General features: G+C 38.5%; 1 protein-coding gene across 14 annotated transcripts in view; it reads right to left on the reverse strand.

The window, feature by feature from the left end:
• The window catches only part of LOC143996244 (sodium channel protein type 5 subunit alpha-like), a 553,882-nt gene that overhangs the window by 275,804 nt on the left and 253,187 nt on the right, over window positions 1–24,891 (reverse strand). For all 14 annotated transcript variants that reach the window (XM_077491204.1, XM_077491202.1, XM_077491195.1 and 11 more), the window contains exons 8-12: window positions 11,646–11,709; window positions 8,190–8,331; window positions 7,195–7,392; window positions 3,635–3,820; window positions 862–1,245 (exon numbers count right to left, since the gene is read on the reverse strand). In XM_077491204.1, the coding sequence (XP_077347330.1) occupies window positions 862–1,245; window positions 3,635–3,820; window positions 7,195–7,392; window positions 8,190–8,331; window positions 11,646–11,709 (974 nt within the window). The remainder of the gene's footprint in view (window positions 1–861; window positions 1,246–3,634; window positions 3,821–7,194; window positions 7,393–8,189; window positions 8,332–11,645; window positions 11,710–24,891) is intronic.

Consider the following 24,891-nt stretch of genomic DNA (forward strand, 5'->3'; position numbering starts at 1 on the left):
TTTCTACATGTGTTCTGCTGACTAGAATAATATTTTACACTCCAGATTTCCAGGATCCACCTGCATAACCTCATTTCTTACACTTCTACAATGCAGTTTTATTAGCAGATTACAGCTTTGTTGTTTGGAGGACAAACATGAAAACAGGTTTGTGAAAAAGAGGAACAAATTCACAGTAGGTGTAACAGGCAATCACCAGAGATTTTCTCAGAAGAGAATCAAACTACTCTGGAGTCGGGTAAAGTTATCTGAGCTGCAGTATATTAATAGATTTAAGAGAGAGAAGCCAACAAAGACAGAACAGTAATAACATAGGAAGGGCCAAGAAGAGCCATTAGTTTACAATACCTGACATAGCATGTACAGCTGGAGGTTACAAAATCATTAACTCCTCTGAAACTGTCCATCATCATTGACAAAAAGGAGATACATAGGCGCACAGAAGAAATTAGATAAAACCCAGAATATTTCATATTTAGTTGATGTAAGACTGTACATGTCAAGTAAACACATAGTCTGCCGAGGGCCTGTAAGCAACAAAACAAACTAGGTTCTTCTCTTTCACCTCATCATTTTGCTCCACATTTTACCAAATAGTTCCATGATGTCACCTGAAATGTTTCTGTAGGACATACTTGCAACATATTGTACCTACAAGCATTAGTGTCTATTTTGCATCTGTTCTCTGCTACGTGTCACCATAAACTGAATATAAACTTCACAGACAAAAAGCCCTTTCCATTAAAGTGTTTCAAAGAGAAACAGCCCAATGAGCGTAAGCTATAATTTATATACCACACATACAAAGTACTGTTTGATAGCAGACAGTTATGCATTATCAATGATGTGTTTCCAACTTACGTTTTCTTCAGTTCCAGACTTCTCCACAATTACAGAAGGCAACAGTAATCCTCCTGGAGAGGTTGGGTTTGAGAAAGATCCAGCTCCTCCAACCAAAGACACAACTCCATTACAATCCACTGAACTGTTCCTCTTGCCATTCTGTGTGAAGCCAGGAGTATTTGGATATGAAAGGGCACTTGTTTGACTTTGGATGCTGTGGCGTCTTCCAGCACGTGGAACCAGCAGCGATCCCCTATGGCCGTCACTGGCATTGCTCACTTCATCATCAGCAAACTCTGTCTCTGAACAAAGGTCTCTCCCACGGATATGGAAGTTAAATATGCTCCCTTGACTTATTTTTCGTTTCACTGAACTGGGCCCAAAACCAATCCCAAGAAGTGACTACAAAAACATTAAAAGATACAAAACACACAATAGTATTAGTGCAATTGAGTTTATATGGAGTGCAAAAGCCAAGAACCTGTACTTGATAGTAGATAAACAAATGTACTGTTTAATGTGAACAAATTTATGAAAGTTAAACTGTTAAACTCTACCTCTACACCCCCAAAATAAAAACAATTACAATGGATTTCTCTCTCTCTCTCTCTCTCTCTCTCTCTCTCTCTCTCTCTTTATATATATATATATATATATATATATATATATATATATATTTTTTTTTTTTTTTTTTTTTTTTTTTTTAAGGTTTACAGTTAACAAAAATGGATTCCCTAAGTAGTAAGTGTTAGCTAAATGGATAGCTTAGTAGAGAAAGACTACTTTTAGGCTCCCTTTTGTCTGATTAAAACCTGATAAGATAGGAGTCACTACTGTGATGAAAATCAGACTAGAGCTCCACCTGCTAGCTGGATAAAATACCACATAATATTAATTTCCAATATTTAATAATTAACTGAATAAAAAAATATATATATAAAAAAAAAACTAAGAAATAAAGAAATAAAATATCTACTAAATTACTATATAGCCACTTGATTTGAAATTATAATAGCATTTGTATAGTACAAATATAAACAACCAGTAAAAAGACTTAAGTAAAAATGTTCAACATAAAAAAAAAAAATATGAAAAGAAAGATCTAAATTACTTCAGGAACAATCAGGAACAATGTGGTTTTTACAGGGAAACTATTTTTTTTCTTAGGGCAGCATCTGTTTCAAGCAATATCCAGTCTCAAAGTGACTTGACAGCTGTTAAGAAGTGGGAAAGTTCTCTTTAATCTGATCTAAATTAGCTGCAACAAATAGGTGGCGAAAGGAATGACATTTGCTTTACGTGATAGACTAGCCCAATGGCTACTTCCTTCCCAGGGAACGTGAACAGGTGCATGTGGGTTATAATAATTTTTAGAGATGAGTGATTTATGGACTAAGAAGATCTTCAAAAGATTTTTACCTTATATTCCATATTTAACTTTGCTCTCATTATGAATATGTTAACTCCAGATTTTTTTATTTTTTATATTTTAAACCTTAAGAGCATTTTGTTTCCTGATACAGTCAAGGAAATCTGTTTACAATATTTACTATTGTCTACAGTCAGAGGCAAATCATTTTGCCAAGTGGGGAGGCATGCATGCTCAAGTGATGCTTAGTATTAGGCCATCGAAGGCTAGAACTCCTGGTAGGGTCAGTCAAGCTGGACAGCCTGAAAGCAATGATGGCTGTGCCTTGGGCATGGTATTACATCAAAAATATACCCTTGGACCTAACTGAATAAACATTAGATAAAGGAATGTATTTGCATATTGATATGGATCACTAAAAGTATTAGTAGTGTATAGTATGAAGTGGTATTTCAGCAGTTGGGTCCAAAGATCTTTATTTAGTCAGTTCTGATGGTTAAATAGATAGCTTAGTGGTATTTAATAAGCCCCTGAGCATGCCAATTTGAGTAGGCTTCAGACATTTCTTATCTGCATGCCTTCTCCAGGTCAGTGAAAATACTGAAGCCAATGGGCCAGCAGAATAACCAGGCAGCTAGCCTTATTAGCAAAAGGTTAAAAAAATGCATTATGAGCATAATAGAGCATATCTTCTTTGTGAAAGTACCTCTTGTAAAATCGTAAAAAGTGCATTTTGATTTTGCCAGTAGATTACATGAATTATTATTATTTTAATCAGGGTGACAACGTTGTTAACTCTGCAGTGAAATCAATGCAGCATTGTCACCCTGTTCTATTGTAGCAACCTGGACTACAGCTGTGTATTATGAGGACATACTTAACAGGCAGGCTATCAGCAATGTCACTACTAATAGCCTGCCTCTGCTTTACTAGTCAACTTCAAGCTGTGCCCATTTCCTCCCACAGGCTGTGTGACTGGCAGCGCACCACAATCAATATGCCAGCAGTACTGATGGCTAATGTAGTTTAGCAGAAGCTTGCACATCACTAGCAAATGACTTGCAAATAAAACCATTAAAAAAAAAATATATAACATACTACTCAGGCTATACATTTACAGTACATGTAACTGGAGGTAAAAATGTTAAACTTTCATTAAAAACAGCTATCCTAGGTTGTATGAGGTTACATGGTTTTTACAGCTTCACCCTGTAAAAAAATCAGTGTGGTGAGGCAACACATGAGAAGGCAGGTTGTTCAAGAACTGAACCATTATGGGATAAACTATATTCATATACATGTATTCGACCGTTGGATGTTTTTCTAACAGAAAACTACCATACACATGGCTGACTTTACGTTTTATGTACAGTACACAGTTTTCTAAATTATACTTAAGTATAATTCACAGTTTGAGATTACCATTTTCCGCATACTCTCCTCATCAGACTCTCCTCTATGTGTTCTCGCATCGTCATTATACTCATCGATTTCTGAGGATTTTTTTTTCCTTCTTCGATTTCTCCTTTCTTTGGCACTTTTGGAACTGAATGGTGACATTTCACAGGAGCTGTGAGACCCGGCATCAGGTCCTTTGCTTGCAAGTGCCTGCCCAACAAAAAAAAAACAGAGATATTATTACTCAGTACTATCAAAGACTACGAGATGCTTGTGCCCAGAGCAGTGTATTACTGTAGTCAGTGGGTCCAGCCATGAGTATCTGATACGCAGTGAACAGAAAGCCTATACAAACTGCACATGGAGTGCTTACCTGCGGTTAGGGACAGATATGTGGCCCTGGATGCATCCAAGGACCTACATCCAGCCACTTTAAGGTTTGAGCGTTTGGTTGAATGCTGATATAAGCACACTGGCAACTATGGCAATAATCACTAGAGGCATGCCTTGAATGTAACAGTTTTGGGAAACAGTTAAATTAGTGGGTTTAATTTCACTTTAAGCAAGCCAGAGGAGTCGCTTGACTGATAAAAAGAGGAATGAGGGGGTGGCATTGCCTCAGGGTTCATATAAGTTAACTATGCAATTCTTTTTTGGATGCGGTCTTGTTTGTTTAAAGGAAAAATATGAATAAGCCTATATGATGTCCTTTAAAAATGTAATTGAACCTTCTGTTGAAATCAGCTAAATGCATTTTATGTACATAGAAACAAAAGGTGTGCAAAGTCCTGGGCCTGAAAATATTACTTTTGCGCAGCAATGCCTTAATGCATGCATGTTGTGTCATGTGCTAATATGCGTTGCGTTAAGGCAGTCCATTTATTATTTTCCAGTGCGGACCATAAAGCAAACATGCTGCATTTTCCCTATGCAGAGTTCCAAAATGCAGTGCACATGAATGACATTATGAATAGTTCCTTACAGTAAGTTCATCTTCTTTATAAAGCAGCCACAGCCTTAACTGGTTGTAAACCTCAGACACGAAAAATATGAAAAAAGATCATCCAGTGGTGTCGCTATGGGGGTGCCCGGGGAGTTGACAGTTGACACCACACCAGAGGGGTTACACCATCAAGTAGGAAGGTGTGACACCATGTTTTACTATGGGGGGTTGGCTTGGTGACACAGTGTTTTAGCACGGAAGGGGGGTTGGGGTGACACCATGTTTTACTGCAAAGGGAGGGGGGTGACACCATGTTTTACTGCACCAGCTCACAGAAACCCTAGTGACACTGCTGAGCACATCCTATATATATACTATGAATGAATGAATGACTTGTATAGTGCTACCTATACGAACTGAATCGCCTCAGGGCGCTTTTCTTGCCACTATATTATACTATACTGTGTACATGTCTCTCTCTAAAGTCCTGAGTGCCATTTCTCTCTGCTGCCTGGTTCATCTGTTATCAGCGTGACTCTCCTGGTTCCGGCAGCTTTTCTCAACACCAAGACTTAAATAAACACAGGGGATATACAGACAGCAGCTTTGTCAGTGCTAGATCTATACAAGGGGCGATTGCTCCCAATGTTATAGATCCACCAAAGATGGTAACTTTTTTCCAACAATGCAAGGGATATTACTCTTGTCATAAGCGTAATGTATGTCTCCACAACGTAAAACGGACACTTTTTTATCCACCTCCACTCTACGTAACTACAAGATGAAACACTTTACAACTTGTGCCACTAGATATATAGTATACTTTCTTACTTGTCCTTGTAAAAAAAAATACGTAGGACGCACTATTAGGACCTTCTTGGTGAGGGTCATTGAACACTTGGCCAGCATAAGGAAGGGCCGCATTAATCACAGTGTGCCTCATCACTACTTGAAACACCATAACAAAAACCCTATGGCCATCCAATTTCAAATAGACAAATTTGTCCCACACTGGAGGGGTGACTCCTGCCTACGTGGAATATCCCGTCTTCAGGCCTACTGCATACATGAATGAAAGTATTATTCGGTATGAATATCGATTGGGACATAAATTGTTTTATTAATCAAGCTTAATCTAGTTGTTTTTGTGTCTGATCTGCTATAATGATTATACATATTTTTAAATACATAACAATTAATTTTATCGTTATATGTACTAGATTTCATATATAATATCATGGTACTTATATATACTAAATTATACATCATTGTATTTTTTTAAATTTCAGTTTTGATTAAGTCAGTGGCCCCATTGATGGTAATATGTTTGTCTATTCCATAGTCACCCCGCTTTTTTCCACCCCGAGACCTGAATGGGCCTCCAGGTGGCAATTTGGAGAGCAATTTACCCGATGACATCATGACGTTGTTGCGTCATGATGGTAGTGATGCCTGTGTGACTTAGGGGAGGTCACATGCCGAGCCATGTGACAGACCCATTCAGCTCATGCTTGGGTGCGGTCACATGGCGAGTCATGGGAGAGCCTCAGAATTTGCGCCAATGGCCTATTGCTTCCAGTTTTTGGTGCAGTGGGCCTACCCAGGCCCCCTATCCCTATGTGTGGAATTGTATCTTTTGGTATCCCATAATCAGGCGTGGAACTCACGCCGGAGGCCATCCCCTCCGGCTTCAATACCGAGGATGGAGCCACATTCCCTAATGCCATATGTTTGATTGGGCTTGCTTTACTTGTTCCCCACATTGCTTTTAACTTTTTATCTTGTGATCACAATTTCTTTGTACTCATCTATTGCCAATGTTTGTACTTTTTAAGAATAAATCCTCTTTGGTTGACCTGCACCACATGGAGCTTTTCTATTCTTTACTTATTCTCATTCCGGCTTGAGTGAGCATACTCACTCACCTACTATCGGCCTTCAGACGGCTCCTTAATTGGGTTATAGTCCCATTGGGTTTGGAGAATTATTTGAGTCCTGGGCCTTTGGCTAAATGCATCCTGCTGACAATTGGACCTACCGTGTTTGGAGCGACCACCTTCCAGGTTCCAGTCGTACTTGAGTTGGTGCAACTCTCAACCTCCAGGCTTTCAGCCAATACAAGCTTGATTGACCCACTGCCGCTGGCAAGTGGGTCCACCTTGTCTGGTAAGAGTATTCATCTATATGTTTTCAATAGAAGATTTTCCTGTTTTAACAGCTTCACAGCCAGCTTCAATTCACTCTGCTGCATCATTATTATCCCTATAGAAGATTTTTAAAGTCAGCTATTGGATGGACACACTTCTTAGGAAGTTCACTAAATTGGCGTTTATTTTTCCTTTCACTTTTTTTGGACTTTATCTTATCTGATTTGCTTTTGTTGTACACGTGATTATTGTACTTGTATACCACATATTGATATTTTATTCAAATATTACTTTTACATGTTCCATATTCCAATATTTCCATTCCACCACTGTTATATTGTTTTATGGTTATATTCAGCGATACACTTTGTTTTTTACATTTAGCTGGGACTTTGTTTGTTTTAGTGTTAGCAGCTTCACATTTATTGGTTTACCACAGTAATTTCCCCAATTTTTTCCACATCTAGTACTATATATTGACTTTATGTATTAACCTCTTGCTCCTTCTTCAGTTGCTCCATGGCTTGCTGGAACTCCTTCTCTTTCGCTTCAGCCTCAGCAATGCTGGCTTGGTTCTGCTCTTCATAGGCCATGGCAACAACAGCAAGGATCAAGTTAACAAGATAAAAAGAACCCAAAAATATTACGAACACAAAAAAGATCATATATGTCTTCCCTGCAGCTCGAAGAGTCTGAAAAGATAGAAGTACAGCAAACAAAATGTTACCACCATTGTTAAAGTGTTTAATATGCTATTCCCTTTAATATAAACCCTTTTAAAGCCACGTGCATGTAATTCTCTTTGGTTATTAGAAGGAATTTATAGCAGCCATAGAAAGTCTTTGTGTAGATGAATTAAGGGAAATTATCTTGTCAACATCTGTAGCATTATTAGCTGCATCATATCTCTTTCAGTGGACTAAGGCTGGCCATACACAGTTTGAATATCGGCCAGTTCAGCAGGAGCTGGCCAAGATTCAAACTGTTGGGCAGGCCGAATGTATTAAGTCAATCAATCAACTTGGGAACAACCAGACTGCTGAATTTGCTTAGCTGCTAGCGATAATCACTGTGGTCTCCTGGAGAATTCAGCTTCTCCTCCCAGGAGAGATTCCTACATCAACACTGTCTGTGTTGATTGGGGAATCAAGAACATTTCTTTCCTGCAACCACGGAAATTGTGTCCATGTATGGCCAGCCTTAAGCAGTATTGTAAAGTAAACACCTTTCCTCTCTTTTTTAAGTGTGATAAAAGGCATGGTGGCAGTTCCCAGCCCTGTCTATTCAAAGATTGCAAGATGAGTTCTCAACAAGTTGATAAATCTCTATGGACAATAATGAGCTCCTTAGACACTGGAAATAAGTGTTAGCCCCTTCTAGGGCTCTAGGCTTAAATGGCCCCATTCTGTCCTGAGCTGTCAGGTAGAATCAAGGCATTCTTGGGTCATTTATAAACAATCTTTAGAATAGTCAAGATATTAAAACATACCAGTTGGTATAAGTTCTCCCAATAGTCTTGTGTCATAAGTCGGAACAGAGAAAGGAAAGCCCATCCAAAAGTATCAAAACTAGTGTAGCCATAATTGGGATTTCTACCAACTTTCAGGCATACAAAACCTTCTGGACATTTCCTGTTGGAAGAAAAGAGGGCAAAGCAAATCAAAAGACTTTTTCAAAATGTAGGGCTTTATATCTTTCTTAGTTCTAAATGCAGAAAGAGGAAATATTGTGGCCAACCCACAACATATTGTCAGGGCTATTGCTCTATGGTGCCACTAGAACTGATGCAGGATAGGAAGGAGAAGCCAAAGCAAAGTTTGAGTATGTTGGAAAAAGCTAGTTATAATTCCTCTGCTACCCCTATAGAATGTCAGGCTCGAAATTGAACAAATAAATTAATTAATACTATATTCTGAATTAATTTAACAAATTCCACTAAAAACATAATATACATTTTTACCCTACATACATTTTAGAAAAAATCTGTGTCAAAGCAACAAAGGTCTCCCAAGGTAATGTGTTCTGCAATGCGTCCTTAAGGAAATCACTTCACCTGGATAGCGTGCAGTGTTATCAAGTATTTTATAAAGGCCAAATGTATTTAAAAGTTTGACTCTGTCTTGATTGCAGCTTTAAAGACATTTATTTTATGCATTTAGCAAAGGCGGCACTTTGTGATATATTTAAAGCTAGGTATTTATTTATGACTCCCAGTGGTTCACCTATTCAAACCTGTTAGATTTAACTTAAAATAGTGACAAAATCAGTCTAGCCAGCAGTGATTTATTAAGGTCCATCAAGGTTCGGGCACTACACAGAGGGTACAATTGACAGGGAATAATGGCTAAAAAAATAAAATGAAACATAACTATAGAAAAATATGTGCAAAGTAGAACAACCCAAGCAATTTCTCACATAATGTTCTGCTGTACGGCAACTCAGATTGTTAGGCTGGTACGGCAATTGTGTTCTTGCAAGACAATGTCATCACAGTGTACCGATGATAATGTTGACCATTTGGAAACTGTGATACAAGTGGCCAGCAGTTTCCAAAAATATTCAAAGTCTCCCAGATACTGTTCAGCTACCCAAAAGGAAAAGAAGCTGCAACCATAGTGTCTGTGGCAATTGTACATTCGATTTTTCCATTTTCTTGTAGGGAGGTTCTCCTTTCAAAAACTTTTCTGCATTGGCCACCTTTGTGTTTGTCCACAGTTGTCAACCTTCCTGTTTCCTTGTTACCAGATATTGGAGTTTGTTATTGAATATGTTACTGATTTGACACAATAGTCACCTTAACAATCCAAACCTGTTATTTGAGCATAAAAATAATTTTTCTTAAATTCATACTACCTTGAATTTTATTATTATTATGGGCTAATTTGATGTGATTGTAAAGTATATTAAGTGCTTCATGCATTGGCACTATATAAATAACCTGTAATTTATGGGTCTATAAAGTTCCACACTCCCTACAGATAGTTTGGTAACTAGCATAGCTACACTCCCTTAGTAGTCAGCCCAAACACTGTTTTAAAATGCTGAGTATATGACTTTCTAATGCAATACAACCTAAGGTCACCTATGTACTGTACAACATCAACACACTGATAGAAGGCCTGAATTAAAGCTGAAGTTCACCCCAGAAATCTTCAGTGAATATCCAAATACTATATGTACTGTATATTGATAAGTGCATGCCACCATATTTGACTTCCATCCACACTCTAGTTGTCCAGCAATCACCATTGGAGACTGGGCGCTAATACCAGTGCCACCATACAACTTGCGTTGCTCAACCCATCTCATGCTATCTACATCCTGTTAAAGAACTATTGTACATTGAATGGAGCTTGTTCTAAAAACACAGTGAAACAGTTGTCTGAAATATGTATATGTAAACTAGTGTATTACCAAACAGAATTAATTAAATACAGTCCATTGCCTTAAGGCGAATGCTAAGACTATTGAGACCAGAATTTATAACTGATTATCACAACATTTTATAAAAATCTGTTATCATATAGAAACTGCGAAAAACAAAGTCCTCTGAAATTATTACAAACTTTCAAAGAAGAAACAAATTCAGAACGACACAATAATATGAAGGTGCTCCAGTTAAAACTGACTGTGTTGTTGCTGAGAGCCACCACTGTGCTTCTCCGCCCTCTGTGAACAATGTGCACTCACCAGATCAAAAGGCCTCAGAAAGTTGGAGATCAAGTAGCACTAGTAGCACTAGTGTTTAAAACATCATGGCAGGGCATCTTCTTCAAAGCACCATCGGTAATGTCTGCGCTATGCACCAAATGAAAACCTCCAGGATGCCCAACAATCACATGCACAGAAGTGATGTGCTATGATCATATCCTCCATGTTTTGCCACTTTTGACTGCTACATCCCATGAATGCAAAGCCTGAGTGGAAACTGACAGAATGCACTTCCTCTCTCTGCCCTGATGCTGTCAAAGACGAAGATATCATGAAAAGTGCTAAGCTACAACATGGGCTGTATTGTGTCCCTGGTAATAGCCATCAGTTTCCATTGCTGGATAACTGTAGAGCACACAGAAGCCAAACATGCTACTAACCATTTATCAAGGTATATGTGTTATATGGCTGTTTAAAGTTAATTGAAGATTTCTAGGATAACCTTTCACTTCAAAGGAAATAGCAAATCTTGAGTAGGGTTGCTGGTTGTTCCCTTCTGCGAGCTTACAAATTTAGTTTTCCTTTAAACTTGTATGGATAATTTATAGTATTGAATGTTTTTTTACACAAAAATAATATACCTATTTAGTTTATGCAAAGCATATGGAGCTGTTCATATCTTCTACGAAGTAAAATGGCCAACATATCAGTGCGTTCCAAACCTGGCTGCAGGGGGTCTGGACCAGTCTTTATTTGTCTGGTTGACAAGGAAAGCCTTTATCTGGTAATTACTACGTGTCCTATGCAGTTTCCAAGTTAAGGGTCTTTCTTGATAACTGGAACGTCTGAAGACTAGCAGTGGGCTGGAAGGACTGTTTGTTCTACTTTTAATTTGGCTTCATTAAATGATTTGATATCTGGCACCTGTATGGTCATTTTCTGCCAAAATTTATACCTCATAATCAACCAAAGAAACCCAAAAAAGCTCTATTGGGACTGAGCAGAGACAAAGGGGTAAAGCCTTCAACACAAAATATTGAGTTGATGGAAGCAGGATGTGTATAATGCATTAAAGATACCTCCGAATGATGATTTGGTATATTGTTCCATTGCTTTGTCAATACTGCTTTGTTAAAATGAGAAGGATAACTTGAGCGATATTATAAGTTCATACTGATAATTAAAAATTCACTTTGCTCACAATATGATTTGTAATTTGGCAATTGAACAAACTATTATATGTATTGAACACAGTGTATAAAAACAACTTATTTCAAATACTTGAGAAATTTACCCAGCATCACTGTTGTTTCCACAAAGTAAAGCATCTTTTGATCCACTCTTTGTGAAGATATTTCCTTAAAAATTTAAAGAAAAGGAGGTTTAGTTAAATTGCAAAACAGCATATTAATACACTTAATGGATAATCTCAATATAGTTATATTCCCTATTCATGTAATTATCCATTTGAATAGCCATTTAAAAAAATATATTTGCATTATTGGTGAGTACTAGTGGGGGGGGGGGGGGGGGGGCTGAATCATCCAATGAGTTCTCTGATCTTGAGACTTCAGTGATAAGACTTTCCTGTTGGCACAGATTAGAGCCAAAGTAGCAATTCACCCCTTCTGACACTTTTTGTATCAGCCTTTTGTGTGTCCTGCTATTCTCCAAAAAACCCAGGAACACAATTAACCACTTTCCAACTGGAGCAAGGTTAAATTAGCCGTAAAGTCATTTTTTTGAACCTGTACCTACAGGTAAGCCTATAATAAGGCTTACCTGTAGGCACAGTGAATATCTCCTAAATGTGCAGTGCTTATGAGATATTCACACTGGAGGAAAGTCGGTGATGTCACCGGGACATGCGCTCTGAAGGTATGCCGCACCTTCAGAGCTTTATGCTGCAGCTGAGGGTTTCCGTGGGAGTGATGTCATCGCGGTCCCAGCCATTCATACAGCCAGAGCCCTTTGAACTGGGAAGGAAAACCGGGGGGTAAATGGAAGCCCTGGAGCGCTGGAGGGCTTCATTCTAAGGTAAGTATGATAATGTGTTACCTTTACCTGCCTATATGTAAGGGTGCCATTCATTCTGAATGGGCTGCTGTGTCACAAGGAAACTGCAATAATGTAAAACTAGCCTAAAAGGAAGTCACATCACAGCAGAAAACAAAAAGGAAATTTGGGGATTTGGAGGAGGTTGAGAGCACTAGAAGGTACTTTTTTGCATTAAAATAGTTGTGAACATACAATGTTATAGACACTTTCTAATAGTTAAAACTATGCAGGCACCATAACTGCTTTTGCTTAATTTCAGAAATGATCTGTCTTACCTTTTTTATAAGGTTAAAAGGGTCTGTCAGGTGGCCATGCATCTCTTCTTGCAGAGAGTGGGGGCGGGATTACAGGACACAGTGTGCCTGTATTCCATAGACTATTTATCCTTAGGCAAGATTCAGGCTGTGTTTGAGCAGGGGCGTGTTCAAGTGGCAGGCCATGATTGGGAGGAGGTGAGTGCCTGAAGCAGGCTGTGATTTGTCAGTGGTTGAACAAACTACCCGATATAGATAGGCTGGGCCAGCTAAAGGATGCAAACAGACCACACTAACACAGATCAGCTTCTGTGCTTTGTGTGGTCAGTTTAGAACAAATAAGAAAGATGACTGGCAGGGTCAGCCAGGTATTTCAGATGTAAGAAGTACATGAAAATGACAGATACTATGATTTATAAAATACAAATATGTGAACATACACATAGAAAAAAAAACACATTAAGGGTGACATACACTTTAAGATATACTGTATAATTGAGAAGAACTTGCTTTTAGACGAGAGTTTAGTATCACTTTAAAAAATATGAATATAGTGGTAAACATAATATATTCTAGCCAAGTCATAGCCCTACGGCAGTAGTCTAGTGCAACAGCTCAATATGGCCATTAACATCCCATTCTAGAGGAAAACTGGACTGTATCAATGTCTGAATGAGAATATCTAATGAGATTATTTTTTCTTTTCATTTTTTTTGTGTTTTGAAAGGGAAAAGAAAAGCACAGTTCTTTTAAGACAATTGATAAATAAGAATGTTGATCATGCAACATGACTATTTGCCTTTTGGCACGTGCTCGCTGATTATTGGAGGAGGCCTTAGTAGGCCATGTAACCTTAGATTCTACTAATGACCAGTCTGGGTGAGCGTTTGACCCGTGATGATGTGGAAGTGATGTTCTCTAGAGAACATAAATACTTTAATCCCTCGCTGCAAGGCAGCAAAGCAGAAGAACTAGCGCACGGAGCCACTGAGTCTCCTCCCCTGCACGTGTTTAGTAAGCCAGGTAATCTCCTGTCACCCAGACACTGGCCTCAGTGTTGCTTCCTCTAGCGTCACAGTCATATTTGCTTAGCAATGTCAATATCTGTACATGAATAGGATATACACTATAGATTTATCTTAGAGATACACAGGAGCACTTAGCTGGTTCATCTTCCGAGTCATAAAAAGTCCATAAAATACAATCACAGTTTCACAAACTTGAACATAGCATTGACTGTTTTTGTGTTTTTACACAAAAAATCCATTACAGTAGAACCTTACATTATACACCATGGAGATCTTATGAATCAAGAAGTTACCCTGATTGTTTTATACATCTCAGGAGCCTGATATGTCACTGTCACCAGTTCAGTGCTACATTTCCCAGTTTCCACACAATTTCTCCTGTTTTTACCACTTATGGCCTCAACATAGTTATTTTTATATATATATGAAATAGGAAATGTGTGTGTGTGTGTGTATATATATATATATATATATATATATATATATATATATATATATATATACACACACACACACACACACACACATTTCCTTTTGTAAAAGCATATGTAAATAATGAAGACATAATAAAATAAGTCAATTCAAAAAGATATAGATATCACTAGAAATCTGTCGATACACTATACAACATTATTGTGCAATGTCTGTGCAATCTCCTTTACAATTACCAAAATTAGGTAATTTGAGGACAAGCCTAAATATTCCATTCAATTAGTATCACATTGGAATGCCCTTCCACTACACAGTTGATCGTAAGGGATTGTACAAAGAGATTGTATAGTGTCTATGTCATCACAGAAACACAAATACAAACACGAACATATGAAAAAAACTGATTGTTAGATTACATGATGTATAATCATCTGTTTTTAATGTGTGCATTCATTTTGAAATATACTTATCGAGCCAGAAAAATTTGCACACATGTTATGCGGCAAGACAGCAACAGCAGCAGAACCTGCTCATATGGTACACACAGTTAAGGCCTCATGCACACTGGATGTTTTGCCGACTCTCCTAGACTCCTTTCCTCCTGGCAGCAGAGTTTGGCAGAAAGAACTCTTGATGCTTATAAACTTGTGTAATGCCTTTAGGCAAGTTTAGGCATGTCAAGAATTTGGGTGGTAAATCATTTCAGTGGGCAGAATAATATATTATTCTGGCCACTGAAATGAATTAATGCGCATGCACTTAATACAGATAGCACTTAGGTGCATTTAGATGCATCAAGCATTTTTTTCTGCCAAAAGTCTGCTCCTGGACACATTGGCTATTGGTATGACATCACAACACACTGTGCTATGCAAATATGCAGCATGTCCTTTTTTTTTTTTTTTTTTTAGTACATTCCACTGAACTCATAAGACTAAAGCCTAGTACACACTGGTAATTTTATTTTTTTCCGTTCAACCCAGCAGGGCTGAACAAAAAAGACCTGACAGCTTCAGAGGAGACACTGTACTAACCATGCAATGTTAGTATAGCGATCTCTCCTGCTGTGCTGTTGTGTTTTGACAAGGGAATAGCCCACCTGCCATAACACACCAGTCAGCGATCGGGAGCCAATCAGCAGACTTTTTTCAGTCATGCCCCATTGACAGAAGCTGGCCAACTGATCGGCTTCTGTCAGACCGGCTGCAGCACACACGGGCCGAATACGATGCCACCCGACATTCGCCAGGTGTATGCTAAGCTTAATGGCATATTGCCTTTTCTGTGCAGCACAGTCCAACAAATATGGTGTGAAAAGACTCTAAACACAGCAAGAATACCTTAATTATCTTCTCCCATAAAATTGACTATACATGCCTTCCCCTTAAGTGTTCTTCTCCCCAGCATCCAATGGGTTACTGCAGTGTTTTGGTCCTCTAGGGTGTTACTATGTTGACAGGATCACCGGCTATCAGTGTGTAACATGGGCCAGAACTTTATCATCACTGCATAGGAATTTTCTGACAGAGGCAGGCAGGTCAGCAGTCAGCAAGGGGAAGATAATGGAAGCTCGGTCTATTTCGGCTGTGCTTCATTCTCTATTTAGGCATAGATCACAGTGTACAGAATCTGTTTTTCTTCCAGCCTACTGATCAACTACAGTGCTGCTGTATCTGAGGGAAGCAATACACGTAGGTGAAGTCCATGAATAGATGTCAAATGTCAAGTAGAGTACACGCTCTACACATATTGAACTAAGGCATCATGTTCAAAACGCTCAATGTATCAAGAGTTAAACATAATCACGTTTCACTAATACGAAGATGTACGTATACATAATATATATATATATATATATATATATATATATATATATATATATATATATACACACATATATATATATATATATATATATATATATATATATACACACATATATATATATATATATATATACATATATATATATATATATATATATATATATATATATATATATATATATATATATATATATATATACGTTCTAGACTATTTCACCTAAATGTCAGCACATCAGATTTATTTTCTGCAGCTCTACAGTGTAATATGCGCATGCATTTCCCATCATGCCTCTGGGAATCACACACTTTTTTTTGTAACTGACTTTTAGCTCATTTTAGCTATATAACAGGCATTATTCAGAAATACAGTACTGTGCAAAAGTTTTGGGCAGGTGTGAAAGAATGCTGTAAACTAAGAATGCTTTCACAAATAGAAGTGATAATAGTTTATTTTTATAAATTAACATAATGGAGAGTAAATAAACAGAAGAGATATCCAAATGAAATCAATGTTTGGTCTGACCACCCCTTGCCTTCAAAACAGCATCAATTCTTCCAGGACTACACTTGCACACAAATTTTTGAAGGAACTCGGCAAGTAGGTTGTTTCCAAACATCTTGGAGAACTAACCAAAGATCTTTTATGGGTGTAGGCTGCATCAAATCCTTCTGTCTCTTCATGTAATCCCAGATAGACTCGATGTTGAGATCAGGGCTCTGTGGGAGGCCAAACTCTCACTTCCAAGACTCCTTGTTCTCCTCTACACTGAAGAAATTTCTTAATGGCATTGAGGTTGATTTACTAAAGGGAAATATACTGTACACTGCAAGTGCACTTGCTCCAGAGCTTAGTACACATGGTAAAGCTTCACTTTTCAAAGAATACTCAATCACATGCAGGGAAAATAAAAAAACTGCATTTTGCTTGCACATGATTGGATGATAGAAATTATCAGAGCTTCCCCTCATTTAGGCCTCATGCACACTGGACGTTATAATAATGTTATAAAAACGGCAGTAGCTTTTCACTGAATTTTTCAATATTTTTGCCATACAGTTTTTAGCATTCTTCTTTTTTTTGTGGTTTTCAGTTGTTTTTAGTGGTTTTCAGTGTTTTTTAGCATTAGTGTTTTTAAACACTTATCTTAGCCTTTTTGATGCTAGTTTTTACAGCTGAAAAATTTCTCTCAGAACCCACTAGTTTTGGGTTTTTTTACAGTCAAAAAATGCCGAAGCCAAAAACAGTTGATAACAGCCTATGTGTGCATGGACACATAGGATAACATGCTGGAGAGTTTATTGAATGTAGACAAAAATGTCTGAAGCCAAAAACAACTGCTGTAAAAATGTCCAAAAACGTCCAGTGTGCATAAGGCCTTAAAAGCTTCCTCTCAGATTTAGAGCAACTGCACTTGCAGTGCACAGTATATTTGCCTTTAGTAAATCAACCTCATTGGCTGTACTTTTGGGGTCATTGTCCTGCTGCAGAATACGTTTGGGGCCAATCACTCGCCTCCCTGATGGTATGGTATGATGAATAAGTATTTGCCTGTAGTATTTTTAAGTGTGGCTAAGAATTTAAAGATGAAACTGTCATGACAGAAACAAAGAGGCTTTGCAGCAAGGTTGGTTAAACATTAAAGCAGAGTTCCACCCAAAAGTAGAACTTCTGCTTTAAGGCCTCCTCCCCGTCTCCTATTTGTGAAACTGAGAATTTGGGGAGGAGGAGGGGAGCAGGTAACCGATTTTGAAAGGTACCTGCTCCTTTTATAGTCATAGTTTCATAGTTAGTAAGGTTGAATAAAGACACCAGTCCATCCAGTTCAACCTGAGTGAGTGTCTACAATTCCCTGTACATTTTACACTCACTCCTGCTTGGGTTCCGGTCACCTTAGGTGTTCAGAAGCAAAAGTTCTCCTTCCCAAAGTCTTCTGGGACACATAACTGGTCCTAGAACAATTTGAGACCAGTCACAGAGCACAGTGCCGATCGCGTTTGCGCACTGGGCACCCAGTTGTGAAGCCGCAAGCTGTCACAGCTAGGCGCCCATATTAGAGATGCTGGTGCCACTCACTCATCCATGTCTTTAATGTAAGATGGTCAAATAGGGGTTGATTTACTAAAACTAGAGAGTGCAAACTCTGGTGCAGATGTGCATGGTAGCCAATAAGCTTTGAACTTCGGCTTGTTCAACTAAGCGTTGACAAAGAAAAACATTGAAGCTGATTGGCTACCATGCACAGCTGCACAAGATTTTGCATTCTCCAGTTATAGTAAACCAACCCCACAGTGACTAAAACCTTTTAGGAGATGCAATACTTTTTAACAATTTCATGTGTTTTATTGTATAAATAAAGCTGTATGTACTTTTATATTGTTTGTAGTGACATTTAATACACCCCCCACTCCAATATCCATTTCTGGACATTTGGAGGTTTGCTATATTTTTCCTATTTATTTTACACACATGGAGGGACGGTGTTCAATTTTAAAGACATAGTCCTCGCACCCACATTTTTAAAATAAATTAATTTTAGTTGATAAGGAAAGCCTTTTATGGCTCTGTGACTCTTTAGTGCACCTTCTGCTATGAGCACACACATTGTAGCAAAGGGTGGTGCAGAAGCTCAAACTCAGCCATCCTAGGACAGGACATCCCTCAACACCATCAGCAGAGGGTAAGCTGCCAGGTGTTTTTTTTTCTTTTGGATGGGGGGTGAGGGGGTTAACATATACGAAATGTTAGGTTAGGTAGATTTAATAAAGTGTTAGATATAGAATAAGTCTTCAAAGTCCAAGAAGAATTCCAGATATGGTTATTATGTATACAAAAAAGACCAATGTAACTATGGACATGCAATACCTGGCCGATACCCTGGAAAGCTGGAAATCACGGAAATAGATACCACTACTCCAGTAATCTTCATTTGCTTCCGGCTCCCACACCAAGCAGCTGCCCTGCTACATTGTGACTACAGGAGGTTGGCAACTTGACACAGGTGCCATTCTCTAAATGAATGGAAATCATTCTCTAATGGGACTGGGTGGAGAGCATAACATCACCATGCCACCTTTCTACCTCATCCAAACAGAGACGCGTTGTATTTATTCTGAAATTGCCAAGCTCTCTCTGACTGGCACCTGTGTGTGTTCATAATGCAGCACGACAGAAACTCAACACAGGATCTGAAAGCCAGTGGAGATCAATGTAGTAGCAGTGTCTACTTCAGTGATTTCCAGCTTCCAGGGATATCGGCCAGGTATGGTATATGCATAGTTACATTGGTCCAATGTAGCAATACTGTGCCCCAATGACCTTTTACCTTGTCCTCCTGACCCCAGCCTTATATACTAATGGCCTCTGTACACTGCCCTATATGCTACTGACCTCAATACACTGCCCTACCTACTATTGAACTCTGTATGCTTACCTACATCCCACTGAATGCTGTACATTGCCCTACATCCTACTGATCTCTGTACACTGCCCTACCTACTACTGAGTCCTGGACGCTGCCCTACATACTACTTACATTGGTCAGAAATCAGCGCAGATAGCCAGGCTGGAAACTAGTCAAAGAAAATCAGCCTGTAGTACCAGATGTTCTGCTTTCATGATGAACTTCAGTATCAGACTTGTGGGGGCAACCAAATACTCCCCAGGAATGAAACAAATTGTAAATGAAAGTGAATGCCGAGTTTCTCACTGAAGTTAACTTTTAAGGTAGGCTAAGTTTATATTTTTACAGTGACAATCGTTTTAGTAGATTTTTCTAGGTTTTCTTCATGCCATCTTTACTTTTTGAAGGGGGCTTAATAGTTAATTTAAAAAAAAGGGGGGGGGCTGCACCCTGTGATCTTTAATCTCTTTAATGTTGTCGAGGTAGATCTACATCTCTCATAGCTTGCCTGCCCCTTTATTAATTTACATTTGTTTTGCTTAACAGATACACAGGTAGTAAAAAAGAGAAAAACACAAAATAAAAGATTGAATAATACTGCAAGTCTGGCCATACTGAATATGAAAATTGTTTTCAAAACCTATCATCGGCATACAAGGATGGATTTAAAAGCCCTTACATTTCAATCTAGTTATTAGACAGCAAAAAAAAAATGTGTCCCTGTCAAAAAAGGAACAGGTTTAATTTTCCAAGAAAATAATTGATTGAAAGAACTGATCTATAGAGACCATTCAGTGGACTATTACACCTTATCCTTGAAGGCAGATGGTAACATGTTCAGCTATAAAAGCCACCATCAGCGCTCACAATTTATAGCACTGTGTAAGAAACGATTAGGGATAAGCCTTATCTTTATTTTGCAATTCCCGCTGAAGCTGTGTTTAAGCACTTTGCAAATGTGCTGTTGGTGTTCTATACAACCAATGCTGACCTTTGTACATATTAATGGTGATTCAATTTGGGATGTCTTCTGTATTTAGAAGTGGTTTGACAAATCTATTTTAGTTTGTTTCACCAATTTTTGAAGTGGAATTCCAGATTACACTATGCATCAGGACTAAAAGTGTTCAGATGGGCACATTTATTTTTACACTGTTTATAAAGATTATTACCTATAGAGACCAAAACCAGACTATATTTAGAGCACCATGAACATGACATGTACCTGCACTAACATAAACCATGTTAAGCTAAACTAAATATAGTACTAACTATTGTGCAGAGTATTGCATCATGCACTAGAAGCTTCTTGGATACAGCAAACGGCTTTACTTTTATGGAGGATGTTAGATTATGTCTTACAGCATTAGAAACAGGAAGAGAACACAAACAAGTGCATAGAACATAATAAGGATGGTACTTCCTCTGATTACCTTACCATAGATAACACACTATTATACTACAGTGCCATCTGCTGGATAGATAGGTATAATGCATATATACAGTCACAGTATGTAAGCAGATTGTTGTTATTCTTCCAACACTAACTTCAATCTGCTTTCATGAACTCTAAGTAGTTCTCATCAAATTTGTTATTTTTTAAATATAGTTACATAGTAGGTGAGGTTTTAACTTGTAACGAACAAGTTTGAAAAATAGGCCGGTATTAAAGTGGTTAAAGGTGCCACTCCATGATGTCTTCAGTTTCCTTTTTGACTGCTTTGACTCTTTTGTGGATAGCTTTAGCTTTCGCTGCTCAGCTTTCCAGATAGAACAGTCCTTTTTAAAGTGACCGGTCCTTTTACAGCAAAAATAGGCTCTACTTTCTTTGTTGTGCTTTGTGCCTTTGTACATCTTAAGAGCTTTGTCATGGTGTGCATTTTCTTTCCTTCTGTCATATTCATCAATGAATTTGCCATTGACATACTCTAGTGTTAGTTCCTGTTCAAGTCTGGTTTCTAAAGCATTAATAAGAGCAGTATATGTCTCTGGAAGGCTGCAGAGGAGCAGGGCTACAAAATGGTTATCTTTGATGCCCTCTCCGATGGGGGTGTAGCTTCTCTATGATCTCTAGCATAGCATTCACGTGGTCACAAATGTGGTCGCCTCCTTCAAATTTCATCTTGTATAACTTTTGTAGAAAAAACAGTTTGCTGTTTAGACTTGAATGCTCATGCAGCTTTTGTAATGTAGTCCACATACCTTTGGCTGTTTTCTCTGTTCTTATGTGGATAAGCTGGTCATCTTCCACTAGTAAGCTTATAATTGCTTTTGCGTGCCTATCCTTCCTGTCCCATTCCTCCTTTTTCCATTTGTGGGTCTGTCTGTATTCAGCACTAGCCAAAAGTCATCCTTGTTCAGAAACACTTCTAGTTTAAACTTCCATAGCTGGTAATTGCCATTGTTCAGCTTTGTAATTGCAAACTTCACATCTAAACTGCTTGCCATCTATCAGTAGCTTGCATAAGTACTCACTGCATCACTGTAGAGTTCTTTCTAGGGCCTGGATGCCTGCCGGGTGCTCTGCTGGGTATGCTGGAGTATCCTCTCGAATGACTGGGTGCCTGGGCCCATAACCTATTGTGCGGAGTATTGCATCATGTGCTGGAAGCTTCTTGGATACAGCAAACATCTTTACTTGTATGGAGGATGTTAGATTATGTCTTACAGCATAAGAAACAGGAAGAGAACACAAATATAACACAAAAAGGATGGTACTTCCTCTGATTACCTTACTGTAGATAACACACTATTATACTACAGTAACGCCTGCTGGATAGATAGGTATAATGCATATACACTGTCACAGTATGTAAGCAGATTGCTGTTATTCTTTCAACACTAACTTCAATCTGCTTTCATGAACTCTAAGTAGTTCTCATCAAATTTGTTATTTTTTAAATATAGTTACATAGTAGGTGAGGTTGAAAAAAGACACAAGTCCATCAAGTCCAACCTATGTGTGTGATTATATGTCAGTATTACATTTTATATCCCTGTATGTTGCAGTCGTTCAGGTGGTTATCTAATAGTTTCTTGAAACTATCAATGCCCCCCGCTGAGACCACCGCCTGTGGAAGGGAATTCCACATCCTTGCCGCTCTTACAGTAAAGAACCCTCTACGTAGTTTAAGGTTAAACCTCTTTTCTTCTAATTTTAATGAGTGGTCACAAGTCTTGTTAAACTCCCTTTTGCAAAAAAGTTTTATCCTTATTGTGGGGTCACCAGTATGGTATTTGTATATTGAAATCCTATCCCCTCTCAAGCGTCTATTCTCCAGAGAGAATAAGTTCAATGCTTGCAACCTTTCCTCATAACTAATATCCTCCAGACCCTTTATTAGCTTTGTACTCCATTTCCTGTACATCCTTCCTGCGGACTGGTGCCCAGAACTGGACAGCATACTCCAGGTGCGGCTGGACCAGAGTCTTGTAGAGCGGGAGAATTATTGTTTTATCTCTGGAGTTGATCCTCTTTTTAATGCATGCCAATATTCTGTTTGCTCTGTTAGCAGCAGCTTGGCATTGCATGCCATTACTGAGCCTATCATCTACTAGGACCCCAAGGTCCTTTTCCATCCTAGATTCCCCCAGAGGTTCTCCCCCCAGTGTATAAATTGCATTCAAATTTTTGCCACCCAAATGCATTATTTTACATGTTTCTACATTGAACCTCATTTGTCATGTAGTTGCCAACCCCATTAATTTGTTCAGATCTTTTTGCAAGGTTTCCACATCCTGCGGAGAAGTTATTGCCCTGCTTAGCTTAGTATTGTCCACAAATACAGAGATTGAACTGTTTACCCCATCCTCCAAGTCATTTATGAACAAATATAACAAAGATTGACAAATTGAGTACATAAAAGGATTTTGGCACAATATTCAAATAGCAATAAAGCTAAACATATTGATTTAAGAACAGGATGAGTACATAACAATGTAAAAATGTAACGAGTAGTGCAACGAATAAATCAATAAAGTATTGCATCAAAAGCACTAGAAAATTCCATCGGAAGGAAAAAAGTAAGTAGTACCACACAGTATTAAAATAAAGGTAGAAAACTAAATATAGGAGTAGATTGAGAGAAGAGGGTTGAAAAAAGGGGGGGAAGGGAATGGGGGGGGGGGGATTACAGGTGGCAATGCAATCCCAAATGAATAGAAAGTACCGTATTTTTCGGACTATAAGGCGCACGTAAAAGCCTAAATTTTCTCCCAAATACGTGCGCCTTATAATCCGGTGCGCCTTATATATGACCTGTTGACATCGCTGGAGTGCTTTGTTAACAGTATCTGTCAGATGGGCGCGCATGGAGTCACAGATCAAGTCTCTTGACGTTAACCTTCGGACTATAAGGCGCACGTAAAAGCCTAAATTTTCTCACAAAATCGACCGTGCGCCTTATAGTCCGATGCGCCTTATATATATGGAAATATCCATTTTATCAGCCGGTCGTTGCTAGTGCGCCTTATAATCCGGTGCGCCTTATAGTCCGATGCGCCTTATATATGGAAATATCCATTTTATCAGCCGGTCGTTGCTAGTGCGCCTTATAATCCGGTGCGCCTTATAGTCCGAAAAATACGGTATAGTCAAGGCAAATAGAGTAAAATTACCAAGGCAATAATAGTGTGTCATCAAAGTCTAGAGGTAAAAAATGCTTAACCCAAGGAAGCCAGAGTTTCTCAAGTTGACTGATTTGATCTTTTTCGATTGCTTCCATTTTAGCATGAATAAGAGCTTTATTAGTTCTGTGTATGGTTTAAGCTAGAATTAAATATTGAGTTTTCCATGCCTTAGCAATGGTTTGTAGCTCTACGAAGTTCTAAGTTGATAATTTGTGTATTGGTACACCCCACTTCTCATCTGGCCCCCAAGAAACTTGCATTGCACTGTGCAGTGTAAAAAAAAAAAAAAAAACAAGAATCTGTTTGTAAAGACTTGGTGGCTCAACATAAGAATATTTTAGTTAATATCGATTAGTATGCACAAAACGCAAACAATATTGGCACACTAAAGGTGTGGTTGTACAGAAAAAAAATGCTAATAGGAAAATAAAAGAGATCCAAGCTGACAGAATTAATGATATAGGCCTGTGAATACACAAGGGGAGATGAAGTCTATATGCTGGAAGGGAGTGTATAGATCATAGTATGGTGTAAAAGAGGTCTGTTCATAGTACTAAAAACATAAGTTCATGGAGGCTGACATGTAGGTCCTGGTGCTGGGTGGCTGCAGGCTCTAGAACGAGCTAGAAGGGAAGAGGAAAGAGAAGTGCCATCTAAGTAAAGCAAGACACATTTTAATGGACAATAAAATACAGCAGCTTACAACATAAGATATGTAATCGCATTTATAATCAAAGAAGGATCATCTTCCCCAGAGGAGGGATACAAAGGGATGGATATGCAGTCTGTGTAGTCTGTGATCCTGGCCGCGTTGGTGGCTTCCAGCATTTCCTGGAGATATGGGTGCACTGGGAGAGAGCTGATTACATCACATCCGGGTCCAGAGCTGAGCAGGCCCCAGGCATGTTCAGA

The sequence above is a fragment of the Lithobates pipiens genome, unplaced genomic scaffold (assembly GCF_037356315.1).
Source record: "Lithobates pipiens isolate NorthernLeopardFrog02 unplaced genomic scaffold, aLitPip1_a1.2 Scaffold_19, whole genome shotgun sequence".
Classification (NCBI taxonomy): domain Eukaryota; kingdom Metazoa; phylum Chordata; class Amphibia; order Anura; family Ranidae; genus Lithobates; species Lithobates pipiens.